At 37.4% G+C, this 17,754-nt stretch overlaps 1 protein-coding gene across 1 annotated transcript in view; it reads right to left on the bottom strand.

Moving 5' to 3' along the window:
- Window positions 1-601: 601 nt before the first annotated feature.
- The window catches only part of yjefn3 (YjeF N-terminal domain containing 3), a 34,024-nt gene continuing 16,871 nt past the window's right edge, over window positions 602-17,754 (bottom strand). Inside the window, exons 2-6 of the mRNA XM_081384320.1 lie at window positions 11,364-11,472; window positions 4,858-4,968; window positions 3,127-3,240; window positions 2,863-3,013; window positions 602-1,302 (exon numbers count right to left, since the gene is read on the bottom strand). Of these exons, the coding sequence (XP_081240446.1) occupies window positions 1,106-1,302; window positions 2,863-3,013; window positions 3,127-3,240; window positions 4,858-4,968; window positions 11,364-11,472 (682 nt within the window). The 3' untranslated portion in view covers window positions 602-1,105. The remainder of the gene's footprint in view (window positions 1,303-2,862; window positions 3,014-3,126; window positions 3,241-4,857; window positions 4,969-11,363; window positions 11,473-17,754) is intronic.

Here is a 17,754-nt window from a genome sequence, read left to right as displayed (position 1 = left end):
GTGATATCAAAACAGAATAAACAGCCAAATTTGCAAAGAAAAGCACAGACCAAAATATTTCCCCCTGATTCCTTCTCAGTCTAAACAGATTTTCATATTTTCCTTTGTCACCATATTGAGTGCATATGGCTTCTTTTGCCGGTTACCTTTGTGAAGCTCTCTATGCGTGTTTAAAGACAATAAACCTACTTTTTGGCCTTCAGTGGGGTGGACAGAAATGTAAAATGTTTATTGGCAGAATAAGAAATATGATCTCCGGATGATTTCATGTCCACCTTTTGATGAATATATCTGAGTTTACACAGTGTCCTGAAACAGCATTAGTGATGAATCATTACGCTGCTCCGGTATTCCTGTCCACATACTGTAACTGTTGTTGCTTTAGACAGAAACATTCCTTTATATCGCCCACGCCTTTTCCTGTCTTTTGAATAAATCTCTGGGAAGAAATAATATACTGTATGGTCTAAAGAATATCGTAGCTACCGCTTGTTCCCAAATACTGGCTAATAGAGCACATTTTTCAAGGTTTGGCTAAATAATAACATCCAACGTTTCTTTAAACACCCGAATTTGACATCTAAATGAATAAACAGTTTTTACATAGATAATTTATTCATTCAACCTATAAGAACTAAGAAAACACATGTACATTGAGGAATGTTAAGTAAAAACAAAACGATTTACATGTTGTTTGTCAGCCTCAGATATATACTATACAACTGTACCAAAAAAAAAAAAAAAAGTACGGTGAATAAACTTGTTTTTGAGTAAAATTCCAGCAGAAATGCATTGGATTTGTAGGTGTCGTGCACATTGGACTGGAGGCACTATCAGGGTAATGCACTTTCAATACATCCAACATTTAAAAGATTTGCGTATTGAACAAAACTGTATTGACGATTTTGACGAATCAACAGGTAATGTCGAAAAGTTGCAAAATTCAATAGATAATTCTAAACCCACTTCTTAGCAGCGAAAACTCACCTTAACTACCCAAAGTATCTAGTCATATTTGTCAGTAACTGAATGCCACAGAACAATCTATAAAATACAAAAGGGGAAAAACATCCTTGTTATTCAAAATACAAGTTTGTATAAACGGCTACAGTTCTATAACACTTTCCGTGCCGGGGAATTCTGGCAGATTAAGTTCGTATTTTTTCTGAATGTCATATGGCAGGAATCGTCCCGCCAGAAAATGTTTTCCCGAGAAACCTGTTGCGCACTTTTTGGGAGCTGTCAGAGAAATGAGAACTTCTGGATTTATCCCATCTTTGGCCGGTTCGTCAACATCCCAACCTTCAGGAAAAGAGAGATAGGAAAAGTGAATCCTTTCTCGCCATCACAAGCCACTGGTCATTAACTGAAACATAACAACGTTTCCAAATTCTCCCAGATAGGAGGTGGAAAACTGGCTCGTAAAGATCATTCATCACAATATTGTCATGTGGAAAGCGAGCAGCAAAAATGCAATGTGTCAGCCATCAGCTGCAATTTTCAAATAAGGTCTCCCGATGACATAATGGCTGCGAGTTCACTTTAGTTTTATTATTTGTCTGTTGCGAACACTTCAGGTCCAGTGCAACACATTTGCACATAAAGGTCTCTGGTCAGGTCATTTATCAGAAAAACTGGATTTCAAACAGATTTCATCACTCAAGTATCCCTGGAGGTGTTAGTAACCCATTTCGCATACTTACAAAAATGTATCAACAATTTATTTAAGTCTCTGTTATTCGGTTTGACTTTTACAGCACGCTAGTAGCTATTAACTTTGGTTTGTAATGTATTTCTCAATAATAGAATGGCTATTTTGCCTACTTAAAAAAGTATCATTCTTATTTAAATGATTTATCTAGTATTCAGTTTGACTTTGACAGCATTAGGTAGCTATTAGCAAGGGTAGCTAATAGCTATTAGCCTTTGATGCTAGTGATTAATTGCTCAATAATATAATGACTTCAACATACTTACAAGATGTACTAGCAATTTGTTATGTTTATCTACTAGAGTTTGACCTCTATAGTATCTAACACACTGTAAAAAAAAATATTATAAGAGCAATATGTTATGACAACATATGTTTTTACAATGCTTTAACTCATCAAAATAAGTTGATACAAGTTATACAAGATTCAGCTAATTTTTCAGTCAGTTTAATGATTTAACCATCCAAGTTGATTGTACTTTAAAATTTAAGCCAACTTTTTTTCTACAGTGGTATTAGCTAGTAGCGAATTAGCCTTGAAGGAGTTAATCCAGTTCTTATTAATATTATGACTATTTTGCTCACTTGCACAAATGTCTTTTTTTTTTTTACCAAGTATTTGATTTGACCTTTATAGAATTTATTTGCTAGCAAGCTATTAGCCAGTGCAGCTAATAGCTATTAGCTAAAGTTAAGGCTGAAGTAATATCTGTGCCACAACAGTGACCGAACTAGAACTGCAAAATAATGATGAAACAGGTTTTCTGAATACTCAAACAACAGAATTTAGTATGGAATCAAGTTAATGTAAATGAATTTGTAGGATGCTAACACATATAGCCTACTTTACTACATATGGTTAGCTGTAATGAATTCCTCAAATGATGTTCAGTGTATAAAAATAGACACTTCAGATTTGTTAGCAGTTTTCTTGAGTGTGCTGATGAATGCTAACGAGCATTTTTACAGTACGTCTTGATAAGCTGCAGTCTGACAAAAATAACATAACATTTTTCTGAACAGATTGAAACTTTTTATGTTTTTCTTTTCCTTGCAAGTAACCACTCTATTTTCGTTGCGACACTGCACAATAAAGATGCCATGGGCAGAATTTCTCTCAAATTCAGGATGTGTGTTTAATGAGCAAATACCTGAGGGCATGTCCACACTAACGATGGGTATTTTGACCTGTTTGAGAGTCACCAGCATCCCAGCATAGGGCTCCTTCACCTCCGTATTGTTGGTTTCTGGTCCCAGGATGGCGTCGATCACCAGATTGTAGGCATCATTTAACAGCTGGACCTGGTCGTGGGGTCAGACGGGACTCGATTAGGATTGACAGAGTGTCCAGAAGAGTGAACATCACTTTGACATCTCTCTGCCGGTGAGCTTAATTGTTTAAGACTGACACCCACCTCTGTCGGAAGATAGGACAGGAAAGGGATGTCCATTTTCTCGCACTGAACAGTGAAGTCCTGGTGCAAACCTTGAGAAGAACGCTTGGGATAGAAAATGGTGGGCTCATATTCCTACATGTGAGAGACAAGGGAAAAATGAGTTTCCATCCAGAACATCACTTTTCAGATTTCAATCTGTGATGATTAGCACATAGCCAGTTTTCATTATGTCTTCATTTATTTTTCTCCCAGATTCAGACTTTCCATTTTAAACTATGAGATTAATAAAAAATCAAATCAAATAAAAAACATTTTGAAAATCATCTAAACAAAGAGTGAACCATTTTAAAATGTATTGTGTGTTTATTTATATTAATTGTTCAAAAATCTGTCCCTCATGAAAATGTGATACATGGAAGCCATACATGAACCAGACAGTCACCGTGATTTTATCAAGTAAAACATGTTCCTGGATCGTCAAACAGTATTTTGTTGATCCTGGAACAAAATTCCTGTCCAAAAATTTAGTCCTAAACCTATCGCTACCCCTAAACCTAAAGTTATCCCTAAAATCAAAGGGAAATGATAGGTGAATAACAGAAGCACCTAACCCTGATTTTAAGCCTAAACTTGACATAAACTGTAAACTTGTTCCTCAGTGCTGATTGGTTTATTGGTAATGTTGTTCCAGGAGGAACATGTACTTGGTGAAAACACGTTCACCTAAACGGGAAAATCCAAAAAAAGCTTTCTGTTTTTTAAAGCAATATTTTTTTTCCCCCATGTATATGCAGGGGGATTTTTGAGTTCATAAATCACGTAACATAATTACCTCATAATTTCATTTCAGAAGAACATTAGTAGTGATTAATGTGGACTAAAATTTATGGTTTTAGACTCCTCATTTTCTCAAAATACAGGATGAAGTCCACACAGCCTGGATAAGTTGCCAGGTAAATTCATTACAATCCTGCAGTTAAACTTAATGTATTTGTTACATAACGCTGGTACGGACACAAGAATCCATGCAGATGTACACTGGGAATGTATAAAACAGCTGCCATCATGTGATGACCCTCTATTGTTCGTTTTTGTTAAGTTTTCCGTTCCGTTTTTTTTTTTTTTTTTACCGTTCCAAGAATCCCATAATGTAAACTGGCCAAATCTTAACTGGCCAAATTTCACTCCATCAGTATGAAAAGAAGGATAACTTTAACAGAGTATACGATTATTAGACGAATACTGATCTAAACAAGCATGGTGAATATGACAGGGCTGGAAAACAAAGGCCTCGTCCCAAATGGCACACTTCGTATACATTGGCCATGTAAGTCCATGAGACCGTAGGATGCCATCTGTCATTTTAGGTTTTAGAAGGGTGCTCACGAGCGCCCCCTTTTGTGGCCGATATGCGCACTCGATTCACAATTTCGTTGCGCCATCTATCCAACAGTCAAAGCGGCATTACGTCACAAAAGTGCGACAAGTAGGAACACCGCAAGTTAGGGTGCCATTTGCGACAGGGCCTAAGAGGGTTTGTTGATGTCAACAGAAAGAAAAGTCATTTAAGAAACGGAGGAAGCTGCTACGTTTTAATGAACGATTACAACTTACTTTTTACAACTAACTTTGGAACAATGTGCAATGAATCATACACAATAATAGCAGAAAAGTGCACTAGGAAAGCAAATACACCCTGTCAGTATCCATTCTGTCTCAGTGCCCTTTGGCATGGTGTTCTATACTTACAAATATACGCAGATGGCGGGCACACACCAGACCGATAGAGCCGTTCTGCTCAGGACCACAAACAACCAGCAGGGTGGGCTGCTTTTTATTCAAAGAGCTCAAAGGAAAAGCCTGGGGAGAGACAAAGGAGAGGGACACGGTTAAACGGGGCAAGGAGACGTCTCATTTTGCTCTATATCAAGCATTTGGAGAGGCAATGTTCATCAAAATAACCCAGCAACAGTTGCAACTATTGTAAAAAGCTGTGGAGACATTACCACAGGCTGCAGGCTTAAAATAACACACTTTCTGACAGGTTTCTAAACTAGGCCTGCACAGTGTGTCCAACTCTCCACACTCACAAAACTAAGTCTTTAAAGGTGAAGAGTGTATTTTCTGTGTCACTAAACAGAATTGTTAAAATAAGAATTGTTGTCTAATAGGTTTCCATGTGCTATTGGACAGCAAAACACATAGCCACGCCCCAAATGCATGCCATTGGTTGAGCTGTTGCTAAACCTGGCTGCTCGGGATACTTAAACAAACAATGTTTTGATAGGCCACAGAGCAAGTGTTTACACTCTTTAGGGAAATCAGACTGCAAATGCCGTACTTCGTCGTTTATGCATATTATGCTCTAAAACATTTTAACTTTTTACATGTTTGCAGTCAGCCTGAAAGAACTTTTGTTACTCATCAACCTGATGCATATCTTGACATAAAGATGACGTTATGAACAGACTGATGAAGTAAAACCAACAGTTAAGGTAATGTGCCTGCTTTATTCATCTCCAATTAACCGTCGCTGAAATATGGGACCTCGCCACAACTGTGGGCGTAATTGCCGACTTCCAAGAAAGAGAAGAAGCCAGACGCTAATGAAGCTAATGGCACTTTGGAGAGAAATTATCAGCTGACATGGATGTTCCATTAGTGAGCTGATGAAGTTTAGATTACATTATCATTGCAGGGATTCTTAGTCACAGTGCTGGGTGAACAAGAGTTGGAAAAATGAACGTCTGTCTTCATCTGTTGCCATATTTAGAGGAATCTGAGTGGAAAAAATTCCCATTGGCCAAAACTGAGCTTGTCAATGAAGTTGATTATAGTGGGCAGTATTTGCTAAAAGTAGAAAAGCTGTTAATTTAACTCCATTTTCAGTAGTGGAACTGTAGTTAAACTGTTTTCAAATGGTGATGGAAATCATTTTCTTTTTTACAAGAAGTATTCTGTCAAAAACAATCTTATTTTTGAAGTTTTAAAGTAGTTTTCACAACTCTGAAAATGGGTGCGATGTAATTTTATCATCGCCCGCTAGCAGTATAGACATGGAAAGTAAGGCGTCTCAATATGCTCCCTAGTGGTCTCCTAAAGTAGTAGGAAACCATTTCCAGAGCTGTCTCATTGTCAAAATCAAGTGCACTTCAACATTCCCTACCAAAAAAATTCCCAGATGCAGAAATTCAATGCACCATAAAACCAGTTTGCATCATCTGCTCACAATCATGTTGTTGGTTATTGAGTCATCAGTTTATCAAAATGTAATGGACTGAGTCCTTTGCTAGCGCTCGAATTTGTATTCATGGTATACTGATGAATAATTCCTCAAGATTCAACCATGTGATGTGGACAGTCAATTCACATGATGAACAGTATGGACAGTATGTGTCGCATGAAATAACAACGGCTCACTCCATCTCTGTTCTGTCCGTTTCTTCTTCTCTGGAAAATGACATGGAATAGAGTGTTCCTGTGAGCCGTAGCCAGTGGATTCACTGTTCATTTCTTTTACAGGTCTGCTGCAGCTGTGCTGGAATTCTCCGTCCTGTCAACTCCTGCCAGGACTCTGGAGACCGCCGCTATGATCTGCTCCTGTTCGGAGCAACTCAACCCCTAGATTTCGCTTCCATGCTTCCTGCAAATGAGCTCTATAGAGAGGGTCTTGACTAATTAGCCTTGCAGTTTTTTACCCTCAACGTGACACACATAAACACCAGGGCTGTGTTTAATTCAGAATTGAACTGAGGAATTTGAAGTAAACTGAAGAACTGAGGATTCAAAAAGGATCAAGAATTCCAATTTGAATTTAAAACCGATTTAGAATGTAATGAATTGCCCATTGTTGTGTTTTGCATTTTGGGTTGTTATTCCACAGCACGAACGTAAGATAGAGATTTCTGAATGAACCGCTCGTTTTAAAATCTTCCCGGTCTACTGACATTTCTTATGGCCTCAAACATTACAATGCTCATGATCATTTTCGTTAACTCTACAATAAGAAAATACACTTCACCAGTTAATTACTCTTTGACAGCGATGCCATAGAAATATACAGAGCTTCCGCAAAAACGAAAGTTCAAATACAAAATTCTAAAGATGGCTGCACGCTTGTTTCTCTGGTGCTTAAGGTCTCTAAGCTGTGTCCCAGTTCAGAGGCTGCATCCTTCAAAGGATGGGAAGGTTGTACTGAGCATTGGTAAATGAGACGGTCTAGCCTATAGGGGACTGTTCTTGTCGTCTAGCAACTGTGACGGCTGCCATTGATGAGTGACAGTAACGTTTGGACTGGAAGTTATATTAAACTGTCTGAAAACAAAATAGGGTTCACAAACTGTCTAAATGTGTTCACCATGTTCCATTTATGTATATAAAAGTATAAACTATATATAATCGCATCTTAGTAAGATACAAGTTAACATTTGAACCGCTTTAAAAAAAATGTTTTTTACGTTTGTTTCATTATATATTTGAGTAAGCTAAAACCCAATACTTACGTTTAAAAGTGTAATTTGGCAATTTCTCTCTCTCTCTCTCAAAAAAAATCCTGTCATCACTGGCGCGCAATGAATTCTGGGGAAGGAGCCTTCGAATTGGGACAGCCTTTGTTGGGTAGCGGAGACGCAATAGGCCTTCGAATGCGCCCCTTCAATGGATGCAGTGTGGATAGAGTAGCGCAGGAATGACATCAGAACCCGTAAACTAATTTGCCACTGATTCCTTCGAGATTCCGATGGGGTTTTATAATGGGGTTTTTCAATTTATGAATAAAATAAGGTCTGTGGTAAACATAGTTTTGCCTAGCCAGACCTTCAGACTGACAGCAGAAGGTCTGGACTCCACAGCAGCTTTCATTGGCCAAAAACCACCCAAGAGGCCGTCTGACTGACGTGTAAAGCGACCAATCACAGTTCGTTTTGTTCTGCGTAATGTTTAGGGGCGTGAAAATGTCGTTGTCCGTACAATAACAGACCGGCGTGCATCTAATAAATTATTCATTCAAAATGTTGTGCGAGTTTACTGCAGCAATGGTGCTGTGAACTTCACATACTTTTGAAAATCCAGCGTTTAGTTGATCCTGATAATCACTCAATGTCACAGTTGTAAACACGACGGTGTTCTTCTTCCATGAGGGGGTTTGGCTTCACGGCATCTCTGTTTCCAGGCAGAACGTTTAAGAACGCGACACACACGTCTCCCGAACAAACATCCTGTAGAATTCTTCCAATCAGATGACGACTAAAGACGAGTTAAGTGTGCCATATGGCTGAGACTATGTTAAACATAACTTGAGATTACTTTGACGTTTTGTTCTACAACGTAAACTGACACACACTCACATCCCAAACGTTCTTATCTAGTTACTTATTAGAAGCATACGTTTTCAAAAATAAACATCACTGCTTCAAAATTTGTGTTTTCGCTATGGGTGTGTGTGATTTATTTTGTAAAAAAAAAAACGTCAAAGTATCGTCAAGTTATGTTTACCCCATTATAAAACAAAACAGGAAAATCTCTGAGAAACCAGCTGCGAATTAGTCTTACGGGTTCTGACGTCATACCTGCACCCCTCTATTAACAAAGCATATTAACTTAAAGGGGGGCAGCCCTAAAATACTAAAATTAAAGCTAAAACTAGATTTAAACCAACAACGATAGAATAAAAACTAACAAAAACTGACATCTAAAACAGAATTATTAAAAACAAACAAAAATGTACCATTTTTAGAATAAAGAAAAAACTAATTTCCTTTGGTTTTTTTCAATTGCAAATTTCTATGTATGTCCGTTTAGTCACATTTAGGTCATTTCTGTGGATAACTGTGTTCCATTTTTCATTTATTCTGTTTTATCGTGTAGCCATGTTGAGATAAAGGGCAAATACAGAGAGATCACAGAGAGTGTCACGTCAGTCTGCATTTTTACTCAACACACAAAGAGCGTTTCATGAGCCATAGTGATAAATAACTTCCTGATATCTAAAGCAGGGAATGATCACAGACATCAGCCTTGAATTAGCTCAACACCAAAGCCCTTATCCCCCCGATGTAGACGGATGACGTTGATTTTGGCGTCCACTGCGGTGGATAGTTTGGTCGTGAAATCACAATGTGGTAAAATTCAACCAAGATTTCGTCCCCCTCACACACACACACACACACGCTGATGTGTGCTGATGTAATGCTTGTTTTACAGCTACTAGTTGGCATGTTTTCTTTAGCTGCAATTTATGGCTACCTCACAGAGGTCACAGCACAGGAAGTTTTGTTGATGCTGACCGCGGCGACTGCTGGTGACCGGGGGCCTTCGAGGGGTGGAAGGTTCAGTCTGTACGCTTCTAACAGGGCTTGAAAATTCACACAAGCCAAATCAGGAAACAATTTTGGGCTTTAACCGACTCTCAGGTAGGTCAAGAGGAGCCCCGCGCTGCCTGTCAGCCTGACTGAATCCAGATGGGATGGTAACCGCAGTAGTCTGGTTTGGGTTGGCCTGGCTCTATCGGAACCCTTAGGCCGCCCTGAAACGTAAGGCCCCGAGACCGCCTGACTGCAGGCCGGCCACAGACGAGAGACTTTCAACACCTTCCATGATGGTGCATTGGATCTGTCACAAGGGGTTTTTAAGCAGAAGTTAAAGTGGGATTTTGGAGGTGGGTGAACCCTACTGGTGCTCACAGCAACTCGGCAAGATATAACATGATCCCCCAAAAAAGCAAAATCCCCTTTTTTGCAGCCCCATTACACGGAAGCCTGTTTCTGCCATCTTTTTTCCCATAATTGCAACCTTACATCTTCCTATGTTTTATTTCAGAAATGACTATATATCTCAAAATGTGAAATCATAATTATGACATTTCTTGTAATTGTGACCAAAATTCAGAAATTGTTAGTATATCTCACAATGTTTCTGCAATTGTGTTTTGTCCCCCCGAACTGCAACTACTTCTCATAATTTCGACTTTTTGATGATCATTTTTTACTTTTCTTGTAATTGCAAATTTATATCTATTGTGACTATGTCCCTTTTGTGACTTATGTTTCACAATTGCACCTTTTTTTCTTAGAACAGCAACTATTTTTCATTTCTGATACTCAATTGCATTTTTTACAAAAAATAAAAAAATTTGTAATTTACACATTTATATGCACTTATATACTTTATAATAACCTAACTGCAAATGTATATATCACAATGTATCTTTATTTCTCATGAACATGAATTTATTTCTCAGAAATTGTGAAAATATCTCACAATGTTTCGCAACTGCAACTTTTTTTCTCATAACTCCAACTATTTGACTTTCTGACTTTCTTGTAATTGTAACTATATTTAATATAATTGCAAATTTGTATCTTAGAAACTGTTACTTTATAACTCACAAAACTGCAGCTGTTTCACGTAATAAATATGATTTTTTCTACTAAATTGCGACATTTTTTGTAATTGCAAATTTACATCTTAGAAATTGTTACTTTATAATAACCGAATTGCAATCTCATAATCTCACAGTCACTTTGTTTCTCATAATTGTGAATTTATTTCTCAGAAAAAAATGACTATACCTCACAATGTTTCGCAATTGCAACCTTTTCCCCAGAACAGCATCTATTTCTCATAATTACGACTTTTTGCTACTCAGGCTGTGATATTTCCTGTGATCACAAGTTTATATCTTAGACATTTTTACTTTATAATAACCGAATTGCAACTTTATGTCTCATAATCTCACTTTGCATTTATGACTTTGACTAACAGTATTCTTTATTTTTTTAGGCAGCAACACACTATCATCCATTTGTGATAGTACTATAATTGCTATAAAACTAGCAAATAGCACAGGGTAAAATCAGTCAAAAAATAAATGCACATATACATATTATATGAATAAATATACTATATAATTATTTTGTCTATTTAGAATCTAAAATGCTGGATTGCTATTCTGGATCATTCTTAAACCCCTTTTCATAAGAAACCCCCCAGAGCTACAGATGCGGTCAAAACCTCAACAGAAACAGAGAGATCAAAGATTTCCCACTGTTTTCGTCATCACTTGCAGCAAGGCCTCGTCTCTTAAGAGAATTGGTTTAAGTTCGGCAAATGCACACAGATGCTGAGAGCAGTAAATGCAGAGATGTGTAAATCACAGTGATGCTTGTACTCAATAAATACAGGATTAGAATCAGGATTTAGACACGTTAACTGCCACTTTACACTATGTGTAATTCATGTTCTCGTGACGGACAAACCTTGGTGACGGCAATAGCGCAAGCATGGCCCCATATTTCAATCAGCTGCTGCTGCCCAAAGCGATAGTCCCTCAGGAGCTCCATCTCAATGGTCGCCACCTCTGTTTTACTATAAAAGACAGACAAACAAACAAATTGCATTGACAAAGAGCTCATGGTATTAGCTTACCAGTGGGGATGATAAATAAATCATGTTCATGTTTCGACATGAACGCTTAAAAGTGCCAAGATAGAAACTGGGTGGGTTTGATTACATGGAAACCAAGGACTGCAATACACCACCTGACATTTACGTGTGTATTCTGAGCACATTGTATTAGACATGCCATCCATTCCAGGCATGGTGCCTCGCTGCCTAATGCCTGTTTAGCCGCACTTAGAGCTTGTGTTACTGTGAGTTTAATGGGAGCACAACGTATCTGTAAAATCCAGGCCCTTACTTCACATCTAAAACACGAAGAGTCTTTCAGTAACCTACTGTACGGTCGTAACGTCAGAGCCCTCTGCTGGAAGTACACAGATGTGCTGTCAAGATCTTGATAGTAAAGTTGTATAAATTAACATTAATGCATTATGAATGAACATGGATGAATGAACAATATAGTATATTTATATATCCTATACTAATCAATGCTGTAGAAATTGTTCATTGTTAGTTTATGATACTAAATGCATTAATGTTAACAATTACTTCAAAGTGTTTTAATGAATGTTACCTATTTATTCATTCATTCATTAATTTATTAGTATACATCCCTGCTGCTTATGTTTTTAACATAAGAAAGGTAATGAAGTGTTGAGGAACAAAAGCAGCCAAGGCACACAAAAAAAGTATATTGACCGTAAATATAAACTATTAAGAATTGTTTTGGTATGAAATAGAGCTGAAATAAAATATAAATATTACATGGAAAACAAAAAAATACTAAATTACTACACTGTAATGACAACATATGTTTTTACATTGCTTTAACTCATCAAAATAAGTTAAGCAATTTTCAACTCTTTTTATAAGTTATACAAGATTCAACTAAGTCATTAAGTCAGTTTAATGTAATTTAAGTTGAAATGACTTAAACGTCCAAGTTGATTGTACTTAAGGCAGCAACTTTTTTTACAGTGTAAAACTACATTTAAAATAGCTATACAGAAAAATAAAACTGAAAAGATAAAATTAAAACCTTTAAAGTATTTGGGAATAATATAATAGTACATGAATAATACTACAACAACACCGACATACATGCGACATCATTAGGATTTTTCAGTTGATGGCTTTAATTTTCCTCAGAGTTTAATGTTCTCCATACCTTTCTGTCTTTTGCAATTAGTTAATGTAGTATTTCCCCCCCGAGGAATATTCCGCAGTGTTTCCAGGACAACAGGTTTGTTTGTGTTGTGTCTGTTGTCTGCTACTGCTTTAGGCACCAGAGGAACAGAAGAAAGAACTGTTTACAAAACATTTTTTACACATTATTGAGTTCTCTCAACTGTGTACATGAAGTTCCCTGGCTGAATGAGGCCTCAATTTCAATTCAAATCATCCATCTGCCACTCACTAGTTCTCATTCTCTCTTCAGAAAAAAATAATATAGAGTTCTCTGACAAAAAATAATGAGCTCATCGTCTGAACAATCTGTATGCTTGACATTTTTGGGGCCGTGTACAGAGCCAATAGGGTCTGTACTACATCAGTCATATTTTTGTCTTTGGTCACTTAAAATGCAACGGGTCACCAAGTCTTTTCTTGGGTCGGCGATGCGCTCTGATCATTGCCGTAACCCTCGGCATGGAGTTTTCCAGCCTTCTGGCATTTACCGTCTCCAAGAGAGCTCCACAGCCGTCAAGCCGAGTTTGCAGGGGGAGATTTCCTGGCGTACTGTGACACAGTGATATTTGTAAAGTTCAGCCGAGTCTAGCGCTTTTGATATTTCCGTCCCCAACGACCTATTCAGGGAAATCCTGATGGCTGTATTTCCAAAGTTCTCAGAAATGTTCCAGGCACCAGAACACAGGTATCTCAAACCTCAATGTCGTAACGTTTCCAGTATTTAAAAACTATCTTGCTTCACTTAGGCTAATATCTCTCAAACATCAAAACACTTTAAATGCATTCTTGAGCCTTATTTGTTCAAGTTAGGCTTCTTTGTGGTGGGCAAACTGCAATAAGTAAATCTAGCCACCAGGGGACAGCCTGGCCCAGAATGTTCTCCCAGCATCCTGACACTCATCAGTATAAATTGCATTATAATATTAGGTCAATTGACATATATCAGCACATCTACACATAGCAATGCCATAAAAGAACCATTTTTGGTTACTCAAAGAACTTTTTCAGTGAACAGTTCTAAAAATATATATATTTTTTTTTTCATGGCAATCTAAAAGAGCCTTTTCCACTATAAAGAACCTTTTGTGCAATGGGAAGGTTCAACACTCTTAAAAATAAAAGCTCCAAAATTATTTTTTTAAAGTTATGCTTTGAAAGAACCATTTTGGGTTCCCCAAAGAACCTTTCAGTAAACAGTTCTTAAAATCATTTTTTCTCTAAGTGTGAATAATAATCTAAAGCAGTAGTTCTCAAAAGGTTTGGCAATGGGACCCAAATTTCCCCCCGTCATTAAGCCGTGACCCAGTTTTTTTAGGAATTTGACCTAATTCCTAAAAGAATCTAAAATGTGTGTGTGTGTGTGTGTGTGTGTGTGTGTGTGTGTGTGTGTGTGTGTGTGTGTGTGTGTGTGTGTGTGTGTGTGTGTGTGTGTACACACATTATATATATAAAAAATGATCGTGATTTTAACAGTAAAAGACTGTAAAAATGCTACAGTGAAAAACTGTTAATTGGTTAACAGAAAGTTTCCTTACTATATACGGTAAATAATTGTAATAGATCTAATGGTACATTTAATGTCATTTTACTGTAAAATGCCGTTAAATTTACAGTTTTGGGAAGTAAAAACAAACAAGTCATTGTATAATTTACAGTGAAAAAACGTAAATTGACATTCCCACAATTCCCTGCGTGACACTTCACATTTGATGTATTTTTGTTAAAATAACTGTTTCGTCATAGTTTTCTTAGTTTTTTTATAATCAGTTATGTACATTAGGGTTTTATGTTACATTTAATGTTGTTAAATTAATGTTTATTGTATTTTTTAAATTTCATGTGTGTTACCATGATGGTGTTTAATGTTCGTGTGAATGGCACTGTGAACCTTCTATATATATTAATATTAGATTTCTTGTGGAAGATCTACTTGTGATGAGCTTTGATTAATCATGTGACTCTCATTACTGCTGTGGTTGTTGGTTTGTCAGTGTAATACTATGGTACAAAACAGATATTAATACTTCAACAGATTTTTTTTTTACAGTGTAGCAGTGATGTAAATATCACAGAATCCCAATGTTGAATTCACATGTTTAAAATGTTAAATTTACATGTAACTCCGTAAGAATGTTTACGGTTTGATGTGTTTTTTACAGTATTGTTCTGGTAACCACAGCTGCCAGTTTTTTTCCGTAAAAACAAATTTTGTATACAGTGTATATATATATATATATACATATATATATAAAATACAAAAATATACAAAATAACCCAAAGTGAAAATAAAGGTCTAAATACCCAATACTAGCATGGAACCTGCTCCTGATGAATAGAATGAACATCATACCTGCATGCAAATCTGGTATATGAAGAAAATTGTAATAATCTAAAGAAACACTTTTGTCCTATATAAATGTTCTACACTTTTAAAAATAAAGGTTCCAAAAGGGTTTGTCTTTGCAGTGATGCCAAGCCCAACTCTGAATGACCAGCCCAACTCAACCAGAGCTGCTGTGACCATTTTCAAGAAGCGGCTGAAGACGCATCTTTTTCGGCAACACTTGATCCATTAATACTAACACTTTATCTTCTATTCTATATCAATTATCTTAAAAAAGTATGCGTACTGCGTTAGATTAAACTGGGAAGGGTCATAGCACTTGCATATTGTTGTCCTATTGTTAGTTTAACTGCTTCTATTGTTCTCATTTGTAAGTCGCTTTGGATAAAATCGGTCGGCTAAATGAGTAAATGTAAATGTGTGTATCTAATTTGTAACAGGCCTTGAAAATGACACCAAGTTTACATTAGTGTCTCCTCTGACAATGCTATTCCACAGAGCTACGGCTAATTGTTGTTGATCGCCCTTACAGCAAATACACACATGAATGCACAGCCAAATGAACAACAGTATCAGCCCAGAGAGTTTCCCTAATATCCCCACAATGTCCCCACGAGGAGCCGCGTTATCTGCGAGTCATGAATTGCGCTGATCAGCTGTAATAACAACTCGGCTAATGAGGTTGTTTACCTCCAGCCTGCTAGCTTGCTTAACACAAAGGAGAGTTGAAACAGTTTCGCCTGTTTGTGAGAGAATACACAGACATTTGTATAAAGCCTTCATTTGCAAAGCAGAAAATGGCGGATACTTCTTAAAAATCCTCTTTTCCCTTGTTTTCTTCATTTTCAACTACTGTAATTACCTCAGAACACCATGAGACAGCTAAATAACCACCTTTCTGGTATAAATCAGTGGGCTTGTTTTGGGGGACCAGCCGCTTCTGACAAGGATCCGGTATACAACTCAATGTTTTCAGTGAGGACCATTTAACAAAGGAAATGAGTGGGTGAAAACGATACAAAGGAAAGTAATGACTACAGGGAGCAAGAGATTACACTGCTATTTGCATAGCCACCAAACTTAGCGCATGGCCCCATCGGGCTCCCAATAATGCGATTGGTGGATAGGGGTTATAGATAGGGGGTGGATCGCCTTTGTGGCACGGCTGACATATGCTAATTTATTCGACACAAAACCATTTTCACAGTGTCGCATGCACTATTTAATGACAAATGATATGCGCCCTGGTGTGAATGCTGCTATGAGCATTTGCTTACAATTTAATGTAACATTTGAAATAAAAAACTAATAACCATGTCAACCTGCTCAGCCAGAACATGAAAAAGCCAGCTTTGCTTCACGCTAAGATTTAAATAGGAATCAAATGTGAAAATATCCATAGTGACCGCATAAGTGTCAGAAAACTACTTCCCAGTTCTTCCAAGTTAATATATTCTCTATACCTTTTCTTTGCAATCTCTAGTTAGCCTATATATTTTTAGTTTCTGTTTTCTCTTGTCAGTTTTTATTTTGCTTGTGTTTTTAGTTTTTCTCTTCCCTTGTCTTGTGTTGCTCCTGCAACTAACTGAAATAAAATATTTAGCTATATTCTATTGTATTTCAGGTTATTTAGTTAACAAAAACAGATTTGTTTTGCCATTCAAAAGTGACTGACAGCATCTGCCACAATTATAAAGTGACTTTCATAGATTGTAATCCCAGAGGTTACTCATACGAAAGTTTCAAATGCCTCGAATGAGTCATGGAAAGGAAAGCGGGAAGCAACATCTAATGATGCTGAAGATCCAGGAGCTGAACTCTCATGTTACTCTTAAAGCAATTAAAAACTTCTAAAAGGGGGCGACGCTCAAGCCCTTTGCTGATTCCTTCCTAATGAGTGTCTCGACTTCCTGTTCGTTAATTACATAAAAGCCAGTCTGAGGCACTGGAGTGGAGGAATGGTCACAGGGCCCTGTGGACAGCTTGCATTGGGCGAAGTCAACATAAGGACTGTTGACTGGTGACTGGAAACATGAAACGAAAGCATCCGCCGCAATATCCCAAATATCACGAGTATCACAAATGGTTTGGGAATAATGAGAAACACAAAACAAAATGGTCCATGGGATTTTTGAAACTTTTGCCATGTGAGGTAAAACTTGAGGGCAATGAATCAGAAATGTATTTTTAATAGAAAAGAATCACTGAAGTGGAGAGAACAGGAAGGGATTGTGAGGTCGATGTAGAGAAAAAGAGCAGGGTATGGCGAGCGATGATAACACCTAGTGTGACAGTGTCTGAGTCAGCGGACACGTTGGTTTCCAAAGGTAATTTCAGAGCCAAAGAACAGAGGAAGAGAGCTGACACCAGCTTTCTGGAACAACTTCACAGTTCTTGGCAGCGAGGAGCCTGGCTTGCCTGACATATGTTTAGAAAGGAGATGAAATATGCATGAAACGTGACAATCTTATCCTAAGATTAGCCTGCGTATGACATTAATCGAGCGGGGAAGTGTTATTTCACGAAGACAGAGAGCATATTTAACGTGTCTTGAAGAGGCATGTCTTTCCTGAGCCTATCCATGTTCGATGAACTACGTATTAAAGAGATAAACAAATGCCGGAACATACCGTCTGCTCTTCACATTGTTCCATGGTTGCCTTCCATTTATCCACTCATCCTAAACACACCATATTTTAGTCACACTTCCTCTATTC

Source organism: Scardinius erythrophthalmus (genome assembly GCF_964197995.2).
Source record: "Scardinius erythrophthalmus genome assembly, chromosome: 14".
NCBI lineage: Eukaryota > Metazoa > Chordata > Actinopteri > Cypriniformes > Leuciscidae > Scardinius > Scardinius erythrophthalmus.
The sequence above is the reverse complement of the archived record's forward strand: the minus strand, read 5'-3'. Positions and strand labels throughout refer to the sequence as shown.